This window comes from Malaya genurostris, chromosome 1, assembly GCF_030247185.1.
Source record: "Malaya genurostris strain Urasoe2022 chromosome 1, Malgen_1.1, whole genome shotgun sequence".
NCBI lineage: Eukaryota > Metazoa > Arthropoda > Insecta > Diptera > Culicidae > Malaya > Malaya genurostris.
The window spans coordinates 100,951,573-100,968,635 of record NC_080570.1 but is presented as its reverse complement, the minus strand read 5'-3'; the positions used below and the strand labels follow the sequence as shown (position 1 = coordinate 100,968,635).

The 17,063-nt window shown below is 37.6% G+C and overlaps 1 protein-coding gene across 1 annotated transcript in view; it reads left to right on the top strand.

Moving 5' to 3' along the window:
- LOC131425250 (uncharacterized) overlaps nt 1-17,063 on the top strand; it is a 166,111-nt gene that overhangs the window by 43,421 nt on the left and 105,627 nt on the right. The window contains exon 2 of the mRNA XM_058586984.1: nt 14,877-15,315. Within this exon, the coding sequence (XP_058442967.1) occupies nt 14,944-15,315 (372 nt within the window). The 5' untranslated portion in view covers nt 14,877-14,943. The remainder of the gene's footprint in view (nt 1-14,876; nt 15,316-17,063) is intronic.

Sequence of the window (17,063 nt, the reverse complement as noted above, 5' to 3'; positions counted from 1 at the left end):
TTTGAGAGTAATTTGTTTTAATCATCTTGTGTTCAAGAACCAAACAAAAAACCTTCGAGAACAGAAATGGAATAATAATTCAGCCAAAATTTTGAAAGTTAATATTCTTATCTGAATACTCAAAAAGTTATTCGATTGACGTGTTGATGTGTGAGAGCTCGTATTTTCGTGATAGGGAATGATTATTTTTCAACGGTTCGTTTACCTCATTTTTACGAAAACTTTTGGCTAACAAATGGATATGCACCTCTCAGAGCTGATGATTCTAGGTTATTCTGATGAAGCGGTGGCGAATGGTTTGAAGAAATAAGTTTTCCTGGAATTGGCTCGTCTTGAAACACTCATACAGTCGATTGTTGTTTATCCTCGGACTCATGTACCATGATATTTGTAGACATTTTTTGAAGTACCGCGTAAATTTTCATGCAGTATTGATTGCATGGACCAGATCTTAAAATTGTCACGCATTCTCAATGAAAGAATCCAATCCAACAGCCTCATTTTCAATATTTTACTGTCTCATTCGTAAATGACCGACACCAGAAAAAACGAAGAGCGACGAAGCATTTTCGTTTCTCATTGAAAAAATGAGAGAGAATAATTGCCAACAGCACTCTTTCCTCTGACAAGACGAAACCAAACTAACGTCTTCAGGATTCTCATTCTTTCATCGATGTATTGAAAATCTGTGACACTTAGCTATAAATAGTGACTAAAATATGACAAATCGAAGTAATTACATCTCAGAACCTCTTTGGAAACCAAAACTACTACAAATTCGAGCACCAACAGGTAAAAGTTATTGTGAAACCCTTTTCTGTCATTTTCGATTGTCACAGCTTCGGTTGAATATCGACATTGCATACTATGGGATTTTCGCTGAAAACTGCAAATGACTGAAAGGGTAAATGAAAGAAAAAACACAATTTTGAAACTACTCTCCCGCTTATGTCATTGACTGGACATGGACTGAGAGTGACGGTAATTTCTCGTCATTTTCGTCTATTTTGAGTCAATGAAAATGACTTTTATTAGCTCTGGCATGGACCATACGATCAACAATACGAAACAGGTGTCAGATTGTTTATCAAATCACCCTCATTTATACTGTGTTGAACTAAACCAGTAAAGCCTATACTTTTGGATTTGACATAATTCTTATGCTCCATGCGTTTTTTGCAAATTGACTTGTTTGCTCAATTTATGACTTTTATTTGCATACCCCGCACGGTATTTCATAAATAACATTTGTTCTATGGTATTTTATTATTCTATCTTTTAGCTTAGTAAGTCGAAACGTCCGGTTAAATGCACCGATTAGCTTTTTGGTGCACACTGCTAAACAGATTGTTTCCAAACTTGAACAATATTTTAGGGTCTTATGGTCACATACCTTGCTGTGAAACTTTATTCAGATCCGACTTTCGGTTCCGGAAATATAAGTCAGAGAGTATAAAAATTAAACGGCATTGAATGTGACGATACAAAGACCGTACAAAGTCTACGAAACTGTGCTAAAACTCTTTCAACTGTTCTTTTCGTTTACTAGCTAAACAAATCGGTTTTAACTAAACCGGTTTCTGCTTTCGGAAATACCAGAAATGATAGTTAAAAAAATCTCGAAAAAGGAACTCACTTCGCTTTCTTTGGGATTAGGTCAAGCTAAAGGTCTTATGGCTTCATAAATGGCAACAAGATTTTATTCAGGTTCGATTTCCGGTTTCGGAATTACAGCATGAGATGTGTTAAAAATATCAAGTTTTTATTTAGAATTTGCTTCAAAACACGGAAAACGTTGTTTAAAATGATCCAACATATTGTGCTTGTTAGTTACTGGAAATTCAAATTTATTTGATAATTCCGATCAGGCGCGTAGCCAGAGAAAATTTTCTGGGGGGGGGGGGGGGGGGGGCGGGGTTTGCAACATGGTGATAAATCAACACATGTACAATTTATATCACAATGTTTCCCATGGGTTATAATTTTTTGTTTCGGGGGGGGGGGGGGGGGGGGGGGTTTGAACCCCTAACCCCCCCCCCCCCCCCCCTTGTGTACGCGCCTGATTCCGATGCTGGAAATAGTGTTGGAAAATCTGAAAATGAATTTGTATTGATTTGTCCTATAAGATTAAGAGAAAGGAATCATTTCACTTTAGGTCGATGAAAACTGGTTTTTCCGCTCTTGTAATCATCATAATTGTAATCTTTCTTTTCGTAGCTCCTATCCAATGCTGTCTGACGCCATAGGGTATTTCATAACAGAAGTGCAAAGAAAACATGGTTTTCTATCTTGTTCAATTTTCATCATGTAATTTTTATCTCGGGATGATACAATATAACAACTAAGAACAGTATTGTTAACAAACAACATCTTTTTCAACACTTCTAGAGAAATAAATTCATGAAGTGTGAAGTTACTCTTGTTTTGACCAGCAACAATACACTTCTGGTGAACTTTCTGTTGACAGTTTATTGCTGCTATAATCATGTAGCATATATCCAGAGTCTGAACCGTTAACTGCAGTTATTTGCTCGATTTAGATTTTCAAACAGTGAAGTTTACTAATGGGTTTATACTTTTTATGAAAGCTCGATTTGAGCTACACATGTTTCGTCCAATACTGTACAAACGCTCATCGAGGCAAAATTGGCAGTGTTAATTTGTAGACTCGAGGAGCTACGTTTTTCTTTCTTTCCGCTAGTCACTTAAACACTTCCATAGCTGGCAGGTACCGAAACAACCGGTACAAGATAATTATCTTGTTATTATATCTCTTCCATGAGCCAGCAGCTGTAAGTCAGAGAAGTTGTCGTCGAGTATTGCCATCAGGTACTTGCAAATGAGATCCCATTACATTTCCGAATTAGTTCACCGTGGCTTTTCCGGCGTGTGGCTCTTCGACTGGCGATGCGGCCGAATTAAAATAAAATGAATCTATTCCATTAAATTGCAGTATGAGATTTCTTTTATCGAAACCTCTGCTGATGGCATCTTCCTCTATATATGAAATCGCGAAGATCTGCTGCACATCACGTTGTGTTCAGAAGCCGTGTTGTAATCCACCGATAGATGCATCATTGAAGACGAACTAATAGGTGGAGCCGCGGGCTGTTGCAAGCTACTGATGCAATACTGTGTGAATACAACAACACCGAAAAACGATAAAGTTATGAGGGCCACGCTCTCGTTGGACCATTTCAGGGCACATGATAATTAACCTTATTTTGGCGACATCTGAGATGGTAGTTGTAACAACGAAAAAGTTGAGCAATGAGCAGCTCCCTTATCATAGAAAAAGAATAGTTTAATTGTATGAATTTTCTGTGCAATGCAATTGACCATTGAGTTCTTCATTACATGAAATTCAATCCAATGAAAAGTCTGCATTGATCCGTTATGCAACTTAAGGGCGTCCATCAATTCAATTGCTCAATCAAAACCATTCAGAGCATGCAATAGCAGATTGACACCCTCCTCGGAGGCTGCGATCCAAAAACAACTGCTTACAACTTAATTGAAGCTACTGTTTGCGGTAGTCGAATATTGCGGTGGGCGGAATTGGCATCGTTTTCTTTCGCCTTTCGAGCCGTTTCTTGGGCGCTTGTTTAGGTCGTTACTAGTCTTGGATGGCCTACAGAGATTTACCCGTGGGCCGTTGCTGCTGCTATTGTAGGCTTAGTTCGGTTAGATAAATTTATGCCGGAGCAGCTAGTTTTCTCTTGAATAACATTAATTGTTCAAATTAGATATTTTACATCGATTATGAATAGTTAGTTGTCTAGTTGTTAGAACATACTATCTCTGCATGGGTCATGGCAAAAGTCGCACATTAATCTAAATTTTTATCCCAGATTGATTATCACCATCAGTCTAAGCAGGATAGATGCTACCGGAAAACAACACAAATGTTCTAATGTCGTTATCCATCCAGCTTGCAGAATATCCAGACAATCAAAGTCGAGCCGCTTCGTGTTATATTGTTGTGCATCTTTCCCTACTGGAACTTGATTTCGGTCACCTATTAAAGAACACCTTCATGTCATTTCATGCATTATGTCAATCATGTTGCAACATTCCAATTTTTTTTTCGTATCATGAATTGAGGTATTAGTTGTTGTTTTAATCGGGCTCACACGATTTTTAAAACTTATGTTATGCAAATATTTTTTAATTAAACCCTTTACCACTAAATAATGTTCATAATGAAATTAAAACGCATTAATATGCACTAAGTATAAAGTGAACAAAAACTGACTATTTCGAAATTAAGGAAAGATTTGATAAATATTACAAGAGATGACGATTGAAGGGATGAGGGAGGGAGGGATTGTTGGTATTACATTCGTTTTGTGGAATTTGGCCTTACTGTTTCAACATACTTCGCAGCCGATTATTAGCGTACAGAATCATTGCATAGCTAGTATTACGATTCTACTGACACTATGAACCTTTCCAGGTCTGGGTTCGAAGATATGACAACTGGATTGTAAGACAGCGTCCTATGCATTGAACCGCCAACCCGGACTGAACAGATGCACTCTTAAAAATAGTTAGTAATTGCACATGACGTAAATCAAAGCACGCCGTATTTTTGAAGTAATGACATGATATTACAACAATCAATATTTAAATTTAAATTTCACTTGTGATAATGACATCGAAGCTAAACTCTAACAAACTTGCTATGCGGATACGACAGTTCAATTTGAACTGCTTTAAGCACTGATGAGCCGAGGGCTGTGACGAAATATAAATTAAATATGTTCTTTTTGTACAAACCAAAAAACCTTAGATGTTCAAAATGTTTTTCGTGCGAAAATCCGTACCACTCTCAGTTCAAGAAACTTCTGAAAGGGGGTTTCTTCAACGTTTAGCGACAGGGGAAACCGAAAAATCGGAGGACTGTTTTAAGCAGATCCCCAACCTTTTCATCTGAAATGTCGTCTTTAACCGGGTATCTCGCTAAAATCGAGTCCGACTGTCGATTTACAGGAAAAAGTTACTCTATTTTTTTCCTGGTTAGGTCGGCCAGAATACATGAAGATGTTGAAAGCGTCAGGATGATGAAACCAGCATCAATACAGACTTTACAAAAAGCTATACAGTTGAAAGAGAAAAGGTGGCAGAGATACACATAAAGCTGCCAAAGCTCGCGAAATATATTTCGGATGGCACGATATCTGTTACTGAGGCATGAAGAACGACAATTGCATCGCGACCAGAACCATTCATAAATAAGTGTATGTGTAAGTGTGGCTGAAAATAATTCTGTTCTGGCTGAATTTGGCATCTTGCCGTAATAAAAAATCTATATATGCATATGTACCGCATTTCGGATTCGTATAAAATTCAATGGCATCCTATTATACTATAAAACCTTTCATTTACATTTAAGTTTCAGAAAAATTCTGTTCAGAAGAATAACATCCGTACTTCAGTGGCCGTGCTCGTTTTGTTTTGTTTTATTTAATTTACTTGCCATTGAAAACATATAGTGAGTCCAATGTGTTTTCGATAGTGGAATAACCTGTGTTGTTTATTGAATTGGATAAAGATTATTTAGTGAATTACTTAGGGAGGCGGGTCACACCGCTTCTCCTATAGCCGTATTTCCTACTGTGTCTAACGTAGGTGGGTCTATAGTATATCCATATTCAATCATGAATTCTGCATGTGTTCTCCCTAATTCGATGTTCATGCCATTCTCTGACGGGCGCAAAAATCACTATCTTTCAAAGAACAACTACTACAACAGTTAAAAATTACATTATGTCTTAAGTCAAGTGAAACCATGTTAACACCTAAAAAATGTTAAAATATGATTCGTTCAATTTTTTTTTGCGAAGGGACAAAATGGTTCACCAAAATCACAAATCTCTTCAACAGAAGCGAAAGCTCGTATGCATGCAGTTATAGGTTCGTCACTTCTAAATATAGTCCTGTGAAATTCGTTTTGAACTAGATTCGTGTTTCGCAATCGAAAATCTGGATCTGTCTAAAATCTATCTTCAATATCATTTTAAAATACAAGGTGCCGATTTCCAATTTGACGATATATTTTACAGAATTTATCAATACCTTTTGTCTTTTTTAACGACTTATATTTTCTTTAATGAAAATTATAGGATGATAGTACTCAAGTAATAAGGTCTTTTTTGCGTGAATGTTTTTTTTCAATCTCTATATAGTTTCTATGTCTAGTTGAACATCGGAATGGACGGTTTGTTTGAACTGTTTGGCCTAGGTTGTGAGAGGTTTTCAGTAGAGCTTTATCAATATTATTATTTTGAATGGACTTCACAAGTACCTATTTAGGTCCGTTTTCAAATTATACATATGCTTTGTGGATATTTTCCAAAACAACGTTACTAGAAACATAATATTTTTCTTCCTCTTCCTAAAATATGTTGTAATTTGAATATATATTAGGTGTACAACTTTGCTTCCGCCGTTTTTTTTTTTTCCAAAATTTTAAGCTTTATTGCGAAAAAGTGCTTACAGATGTATTATTCAAAATATTGTCCGTCGCTAGCGACAACTTTCTCCCATCTTTCCGGAAATTTTCGGATCCCGGCTCGAAAAAAGGAGTCCTTTTTTGACGCTATCCACGAAGCAATCTATTTTTCCAACTCATCGAAGGATTGAAAATGTTGATCTGCCGGGCCGTGTGCCATCGAACGGAATAGGTGGAAGTCAGAAGGGGCGACATCTGGGGAATACGGCGGGTTGGGCAAAACTTCCCATTTCAACGTTTCCACCACTTTTGCGACGTGAAGCCGAGCATTGTCGTGTTGGACTTTATTGTGTCGCTCTTGATACTGTGGCCGCTTTTCTTTTAGCGCGCGACTAAGGCGCATCAGTTGCGTTCGGTAGCGATCTCCTGTGATGGTTTCACCCGGTTTTAAGAGCTCGTAGTAAATTGTTGTTCATCTTTGAAGGTTTTTTCTCTTCCACCACCATGTTTGTCTTCGACATCGAAATCACCATTTTTAAAACGTTGAAACCACTCCCGACACGTTCTTTTACTCAGAGCAGCATCACCGTAAGTTTCTGAAAGCATTCGATGCGCTTCAGTAGCATTTTTTTCGAATTGTAACAGAAAAGTAAAACTTCCCGCAAATGGCGAGAATTGGGCACATAAACAGACATGTGTGTGAATAATACGAAAACAAGAACAACTGTCACTGAAACGGCGATGACAATTCGTTAGGCACTGTACACACTCACTTTAAAGGCATTATCGTCTATGTATTTTGACCAGCCTCAGCCGGTACAGCCACCTATCGGAAAACGGCGGAAGCAAAGTTGTACACCTGATACTATACCGCATAAAGAACCGCATAAAAAACGGGTAACTTTTTGATGCCAAATATATTAAAAATGCACAAAAAAACTCGCATTTCTCCGACAAATCATGAAAATTGCATAACTTTAAAAATTTGCATAACTTGATAAACCGTATTAAAATCGCATAAAAAGAGATGCATATTGTATATATAAACCGTATTAAAATCGCATAAAAAGAGATGCATGATGTGTACATATTTGTTAACAGATTCTAATCCAACGTTCTGCAGCCCCTCCTTTGATAATCACACACGTAGGAAACACCGGTTTTGTGATGCAAATCTGCTATTCTTGTAATGATGTCTTGAAATAACGATAGCCACTAAGAAATGCGCTAAAATATCATCTCGAAAGCAATTGAAGCCGTTCTCTCGAACGAAGATTCGATTGGAAAAACAGGTTTTTCTTAACAACTTCTGTGTGCTGACAGTATGCAAATCACTATCTGTTGTGAATTGTGAACTTGTTGACGCAACGAACCGCATCATTACATATATCCGATTATGCGAGAATCGAATCGCTACATGAATTTTAATTCTAATACTTATTTTCTGTAACCGTTGTTTTTGGAATCGGTTGATGAAAATCTGAATAAATCAAATAACACTTACGATTGTCCCGTTATTCAGTAGTAGTTTCATTTCATACTAAACATAGTACTTAAAGTTAGTAATGAATGGTTTGCTGAGTGAGAATAAGTATATATATTTTACTACGTTTATCCATCCAGCCAATCGTCCTTGAGGTACAATCGTTTGCTTTCGTCTCATTCTCGGTCATACAAGTGAACCGCATTCTATTCGCGATCGGAGACTTCCTCATCGCGGTTTGCCTTGACAGCAATGTGAAACATTACAAAGACTGCTTTGCCGTGTGCGCCAATCATACGAAGCTTTGACCCGCTAAAGGAAATAATGTTTGGCAATAAATCAAGAAGCTAATGGTTTTCTGTGTACTCAGATGATTATATACTATGCAAAATTTCTTAATGAAAATTATATTGAGGTTCAAAATGATGTTGTTTTAAATTTCGAAATGTCATTAAAAGATCATAAATGCAATAAAATAACTATCGTTTTGTTTTTGAAAAACTAATATATAAATGTTTACCATATGACGTTACAATCAGTAGGAAGACCAATTAAACGAATTTAATGTTACCCTGTCAATTACTATTTAATATTTTGTCTAATTTTCCAAATTTGTTTCTCTCGTTCTTTCACGCTGCCTCTGGTCTATCTGAACAGACTAAAGTCGCACATCGGAATTGTTTGGTTATATCCATCGATGGCCGGAGCTCCCAGCGGATGATTATCATAATCAACGGTGGACAATAGAAATATCCACGCGATCGCGAGATATAACTAACTGTAAATTCTAGAAATCTTACTTCTCTCTTTTCATTGCATACAATCTTTGCAGGCAGACAATTATAGCTGTCAAAAAAAATAACGAAAACAAAGCGAAACGCGGATCCGGACGTGACCCAAAACGCGTTAAAAGCTTCGACAAGATGATTTAAACATTTCTCCTTTTGTTTGCTTCTTTTTCGTCTCCAATGCTGCTTGTAGGTGTTTAATGTTTTCGTTTGCATATGGTTCGACCGAGGAAACTTTTTTTGTGAAGGTTGCTGGACGATTGATATTATGGGGAGATTCGCCAATGTGCATACGCACCGCGCTGGCAAAAGATCCACTATTTGTGTTGGTTCCTTTTTATGTTGTTATTTGATTTTTGCGTTTGTTCATTTGAATAATGTCCGTACCTTTCCTTTTACAATTATTTTGACGGTGATGGATCGGATGACTTTAAATACCGTTTGAAAGGTAATTTCTAGAAAAAAAAAAATCTAAACTTATGCTAACCAGTTGCTCTTGGCTATTTCAGTTATTCTTTCTTCATTCCAGCTATAGCGAGTTTTTCAAACAACCAGTTTGCCATAATATTATCAACTGTTAATCGAATTTTGCAGGTAGATTAATTCGTGTCTACTACTAACTTGTTTGTTTTTGTCTTGTTTGGTTTTTTTTTGTAAAATGCTGCTATGGATGAATTGCTCAGGTGTGGTTCTCAAACCGACGTGCAAAGTGGCGCCGAGAAGAGAAATTGCGCTCCCAGAAGCGCCTGATTAATCAAGTCGGTAGTAATGGCTCCCAGCCAGGAATGGCCTCAACGATTTGCTCACCGTCTGCAACGAAAATTTACAATTCGGAATACGATAATCCATACGCAGCGGCGGCGGCCGCATCACAACCCACATCTGACTGTTACAGCTCCATATCGAACTCGGTCGGATTGATGGCCGGGCAGCCCCCACGGGACAACTACCAATATTTGTTATCTGATTCTTTGCATTCTCTGAGCATGCCTTACTCGTTTCACCATCGTTTACCCTGCAGTTCACCTTCTAGCGTTCAACCGATGGATCTCAATACTCATTCGGCCGCTTCGGCGGCTGCTGCAGCGGCTGCGGCTTCCGCGTACAGCCAATCGATAAGCATGACTGATTTGTCCCAAATGACACCGGCAAGTGCAGCGGCGGCGGCGGCAGCTGGTCTGCCACCGCCGCCGCGGCACCTCCCAATCATTACAAGTTCGATTACTTCCAATTCGGCGGCTGCTAATAACGACATTGAATCGGCTGGTCCCGGAGGTGGCAGTGGGCATTACATTACACGGCTTGAATAGTCATTAAGCCAGCCGCTGCCGTTGACCCACCACCACCACCATCATCACCATCATCATCAACAACAGCAGCAGGCGATACTCCCACCGCACACTCTGACGCAGCCGATCCCTCCGCTAAGTGCATCAAGGGAAACTCATCAACCTCTGAGGCCAGACGAACTGTCAAACACAAGTCAACAACCACAGCCACCCAGCGAAATGGAAGGATAAAAAACCGGGATGATGAACCGTTGCAGGCTGATTGCGAGGAATTATTATTATTATTACATACAAAATCAATCAATGCATTCATCCCGACTGACGGTTGTTTCATAAAATGTGATATTGTAATACGTTAATTAGTACACGTTATAATCAACAAACGAAGTCATTACAGATGTGTAGTTTCGGATTGTAAATCCGGCCAACAATGTAGTAGCATTCAAAATGTATGGTTTTTATGCGCATGTTATAGTTAGACCCCGACGATTGTACCCCGTAAACACGGGAGAAGCACCAGGAGGGGCACTCTTACAAACAAAAACGCAGTGATAGCTGCTTGCGTTGCCGAAACAGGCGTACATAGAAACGACAGCAGATGAAATAATAATCTAATTATGTGTATGTATTAGCAAAACAAACCACAGAGTTCATTCTATGAATTAAAACGTGAAAATAATTAAACTGTTGAGCAGCAAACATAAACGGAAACGAATTTTTGACAAATAAAATACAACGCGAAATAAATGTGATTAGTTCGCAAAGAAGAAAGTAAACCGACACTCAGAGAACACAACGGAAACAGTCGTTTCATTCATTGTTTAGTTTGATTTTTGTCGGCGTTGTTTTTTTCTTCTTTGCACTCGTAGGTATCGAGGTAACTGTTCGACTGCTAAATCTTAAGTTGATGGTTAGAAACATATCCTCTAAATTGCCACACATGCTTCAACATTAGTTTGGAATTATTTACCAAACAATCATTCTGATAAGGAGTTGATTTTTACTATCTGTTTAGTAAAAATGAGTCGAAAGGGTCAATCGTAATTTTTCAAAATGTGTCCAGTCATAAACGGTTCGCTTTGTGCGTTGAACTGAACGTCAAAGCGCGTAAGTTGATTATTTTCATGAATTACGACTTAACTGTGCCGGCTTTTTCACACAATCGTAAAACTGATTTCGTGCCGCTCATTTTTCGGTTTGCTACGCGCATTGTTCTACCAAAACATAATCGCGGGATTGTCCTATGTCTTATGGAATTTACTCAACGGGACTGGCTATCGGATGTAGACCTTTGTGTTATTTATGTTTTATTTAGCTTAGCTGCAATATTTGTTTCGTTTGCGTTTTTTGGTGCATTTCGGATTATAGTGTCGATTTCATGTGGGTATCACAAATGTATTTACAGTAAAGAAAAGTAAGTAAAAAATATCTACAAACTGAAGAATATCTTTCAATAATTTTCAATTTATTAAAGACATCTGCCTGGTTTAAGTTATTTATCCGAAAGATTAGTATTGAGAACAATTTTTTTTTCATAAATACGTTTATTTCTTAAGGCAGTTTACATAAGTTTTTCTTCGCCGTAGCATCACTTTTACATAATATTCTTATCCTAATTTAATTCTAACATAGTCACAACGTTTTAAATTTATTAAAACATATTCTCTTATAGCTTAAATATCATCTTAGGTAACTCGTCATTAATTATGAAATCTACTCGGAAATATTATTTGAACCAAACGATTACCTTTATTGAGAACAATTATAGATTGGTATAACATTAAAGTTTATATTAATGTATTAGAGATGGTTGAGCTTTGGGTACAGAAAACGAGTGCTTAAAAAAATTGTTTCGGGTCGGGTACGTGTAAAGAATTTTGGTTTGTTATAAGGAAAGTTTTTTTCGTGCTCGGGTTGGGTAAAATCAAAGGTTGTTAGTTTTAATCGGGTACGGCTCGGGTTCGTGGTTAGGAATTCGTCTAGTCGACCATCTTAACTATGTATGTACAGTGGCTGAGAAAATAATGAGATCACTTCCTCACAAAAACGGGTGTAATTAATATGGTAGCTGAGCAATTCCAAAGATGGTGGTGGTAATGTAACTGTGACGTGTTCAGCATGCCAAAGGGTGAGGGTATTTTTTACACTTATTTTTTATGTATAAATTGGTGTCCAAGAATAATTTGCAGAAAATCTGAAAATATACACATAAAATAACTGAACAATACCAAGAATTTGAAATGTACTGAAAATATTAGAAAATAATCCGTTATTTTTATTTAAAACATGGTATTGAAACTTTTCCCAGAATTAGAGAATTAGCCGAAAAAATATGTTAAGCAAAATGCATCATTAGTAAAACCAACATTCGACGTTGAGTTGCGCAAAGTGAGCAGTTCTCGGTAGTTTTGGACATGAAATTCTAAGAACTTAGATTTTTTTTGGAATCGCACAGTATTAGCAGATTATAGCTATTGTATATTGTATAACTTTTATCGTATATATAGATTTATCAAAACAACGCAATTCAACCTAAACCTGAGTTATTTGATTTGTCCTTCTGAATATTCTCCCCCTTTGGTGATTTTTCAAGATCGAAAATGTTCAAACTTTGACCGCCACTAGGGTCGTTATTAACGATTAAAAAAAAACGTAGTTTATCGCATTTTGAGTTTCTCAACAATGGTCCGATGCATAGGTTATTGTGCAGTCCTTCCTAGTCAGTATTGAACTACATTAATCTAAACATTCCAAAAACTCGCTTCAGTATCAACGAAGCCATTTGAAAGGACCGTTCCGACAGATTTTGAGACTTGGCGGTTATAGTGTTGAGACTTTTAGGAATTAGTTTAAAATTACCATTTACCTGTCAACCATATACATGCATCTGGGGTTCAATCGATGAACGGATCTACATTGTGATCTAATTGAAGCCCGGTTCAAGTCCCCGTCGTTGGAAAATTCCATGACATGAAATTACGTCCATTAATCGACTGAGCCATTAAAGCACGCATCTGCTTGGCTGATAAATGCAAATTACAGTAGGAACCAGTAAAATTCATTCTAATCCAACATTAAGCCATTACAAATGAAATTTTCCGTCATTAGACTAATAAGGTCTTTATGAATTGCATCGTGAGTGTGATTAGGTCTCATGCAAAATTCTAATTTTGTGTGTGTAAGATAGATGTTTGAAATTGCGAAATTATGAAAATCGTTAGCGGCATAACTTGGCAGGTTATGAATTCGAGTCCTGCCTCTGGCGATTCTTATGGGGAGTTATTAAATGTAAAGACTACACAGTTCGGTTATTTTTTTGTTGTGATTTTACATCTTATAAGATGCACATAAATGAAGCATGATATTTCACACAAATCTATACTCAAGAACCTGTAAAATTGTGTGATTTGAAAATTACATGGCTTGAAATCGAATGAAATAAAAAACAAAAGATCGATAGCAACAGCGCGACTTGAACCGACAAACATTAGATCACAAAGTACTCCAGTTAAACGACTGGGCCACAGAAGCATATATCTGCTTAATGAATGCTTTGCTACATACAAATCAATACAGCGGCACTTGTTAGCCGAGTGCAAATTACACCCACAGTCTGTAAAGTTTTGCACAAATGGAATATTGCAGCATTTGATTAGTTGAGTAGTTATGAATTGTATCGTTTGTAGAATTATGTCACCTGAAAAATTCACAATTTCTTTCTGTGTAGTTCAAAACAGCTTCGAGTGTCTCAATATAAACCGTTATTCAGCTGACTTAAAAACTGAAAATTTGTGTAAACAGTAATAAAAACTACAATTACTGCGTTCTAAATTTCATTTCCTTCTGTCCCTAATACCGTTTTCATTTTTGAACCTCCTCGCGGGCGACTCTGACTCCGAGTAAAACGAACACGTGTTACGCGACCAACAACTCATAGAAAAAAGAAAAAATGGATGTCGTGATGCGACCCGAGAAAATTTTCAGAGCAAAACTACGCGATTGGAGTACGATCTAGAGCTACCCCAGGTTGCTAAAACAAACATCTCAAAAGTTGTTTGGACGACTCTGGGTCAGCTCTCGGGCTGCTCCGATCAATAAACGAAAACGGTATAAGATTACGTCGACATTGAGTCTACGTGATTGAAGAATTTGTTAATTACTGTTTGATATTTTTCGATAAATAGTGTGTAAGCTTTTAATCTTTATTTGCAAATTGAAGCAATTTATGAGTCATTATGTCAGTCCTTAACCTAATTGTTGATAGAAAGTTTTGAAAAACAGTAGGTTAATGCTGTCATTTCCAGTCGTTTATATTAATACCAAAACAAAACTGCGCGTTCAACTGGCTATCGACGCCCAAAGACGGAAATATCAAAATATTCACGGAAATCACTAACAATCGCCTATTCACTAGCTGCTTTTTTTAAACAGGTATTTGAAGATTTCGAATTTTTACATATTTTGACGTTATCCCACCATGTTCATTTGATGCATATGTTCTGAATGTTTGTTGTGAATTGATTATTTATGTTTTTATGTATACTGAATGTATAATTTATATGTGGTGCAATAAATAAATTATTTTTACGTTTAGAAATAAATTCATATAGTTATTGAATTATGTGAGTGTTGTTAAACTGTAACATTTTCTTCTCAAGTCTGTTTAGGGCTATTGCACCAATAGTCATCTCATTAGTTGACTCATTATGTTTTTTTTTTAATTAAACTGTTTTCCTTTTCTTCTCAATAGTGTATAATGAAGGCCATTCTACTTTAATTTAATGCAGTTAGCATGCTTTGTTGTTGTTTCTAGTTTTAGTTGATCTTTTACTAAACCTGTTTTCATATGCTGTCTCTTGCAGATTATCATCCGTGCCCAGTGACAGTCGGCTGCAATGGCCGAAACAAATTGAATCAAAAACGAGAAACATGTCGAGTACTTCTAGCGGTCCATTTCCTAGTACTACATCCCCTTCTCAGGAAGGAGGGCGTGTAACTGTTTCTAACAATAACCATCAGCCACCGCATCGTGTCGTTCCCGGATCGTTGAACGTGGTGGCAGTTGCCGGGTTAGGAAATCCGCATCCACCCGGGGGCAGTTTTGTTCCGACTTCGGTAGTGTTGGCACCAGAAGTTCTCAGCTGTACAAATGGCGGAAACAACAGTAGCAGTGGTTTAACAGGAGGCTGCGGGATGTCACGGAATATTATCTCCAGTCCCATCCAGGCGGGTACCGGCCCATCCAAGGGACTGCTGAACGGGCCCGGACAAAACAATTGTTTCCTCAATTGTGCAGTTCAGGTTAGTACTTGTGGATGTGTACAAATGATAGAACTAGTTATCGCAACGATTGAGAAGTAGTTATTTCCGTTCTGCGTATGCGGAAACGGTGGATGGGTTGATTGGTATAGCGAGGATTGATGGGATGAGGGGGGAAATGATGGCACATCGTGCAGGGCTTCCCTTTATAGGAAGATCTTCTTCTTCCCGTTTTTTGTTCGACTCTTGGGGAAGAAGGAAATGGCAGAAGAAAGTCTTCTTAGAGTAAATCCAAAGAGTATTGTGTTTCAATTATCCGTCAATCTTCGGAGATTGGGAAAACATTCTAATCGTTGTATTTCAAAAATGTGAACAATGATAAAAGAAAACTTCTGTGATAAGCAACTTAAATACTAGCTTGTGCTCTGAAAAAGTAATTCTCGAACATGCTAATCTTTTAGCGTTGAAACCCCTTCACTGCTACTTATTTCCTAGGAAGCCTTTCCGGTGGTGGCTGGCTCTAACAACAAAACGACAAAACATGGACCCGCAAACTGCTGTGGCGATCCAGTAGTTGGGGGAGAGTCTCACGTCGCTCACCGCAAGACGATGGCATATCAGACAGCTCATTCCCACGGCTCTAGTAATTAAATAATAATGCATTCAACACCACTACTATGTAGTGGCTGCTGCTTCGCTCATGTGAATATTTTTTCAATGGGTTCATGTTTTTACGTACAGTTCGTCGCACATTATAACCCATGAAGGTAAGGTAAGAAAGCCACGCGGAGACGTGACTATAAATGAGATCACCATCAGATGGCAGCACCGACCGACTTGGTGAACAGTAAAGAGTCATGTGCTGTGGAAAGAAACAAGTGTACCACAAGTAGATTAGCATTAATGGCACACTTGATCCTTCGCTGTGAAAGCGAAAAAAACTACAAAAATTAGCCATGTGTGACGGAGGGAAGACGCCGTCGTTTGTGGTTCTCAATGCAGAAAGAAGAACGGTGCTGGTGCTTCTAAATAAATATTCATAAATTTCAAGAATTGAAGAAAGTTGAAAGAACTTGCCAGTCCCATTCGTCATTTGGGCAATAGAAGGTTCCCAGGCGTTTGCCGGACAGCAGGTTGCTTTATTGTGTTACTTAGGACTGAATACGATTTAATTTACGACTAATTCTGTTGGACATGAGTTTCTGTTGAGAATGATCGGTAACTCGATTCACGTATACTGTTGTTAGAGCTGAACAGAAGAACCGAATTGTTCTTTGAATATTACGATAAACTCCTAGATGGCGAACGTGAATGTTATGCTAAAATGTTCTTTCTTATTTACATATTCTTAGATAACATTATTTTTTTCCTAATAGCTCAATACACATTATTTTGTGTGGCTGTGATTCGTCTTTGGAAAGTATCAAATCTGCACAAATGTTTTCGTGATAAATTTGACAAGTATAGTCACTAATGTTATTTTCGTTTGAAAGAAAAAACTGAGACTGACTCAAGCTTGAGTGTTCAGCCTCGAGTGGTGACTTGGCAGCCCTTTAATTTACATGGTTTGGTTATTATATATTGCCCATACTCGCATATCAATCCCGTATGGGTTCCAACCACTTTTGAGTTAGCCCGACAGATGACGCCTATTTTTAATTTGTGGTTAGTTCCATAAAATTTGACAAAAAATATCATGTCGGGTTTTTCCCATATGGAAAGTACCCACATATCTGTCCCACGCATTAAAAATCACGTTTTAGTAATTAAAAAATGTAAAGGTTACATTA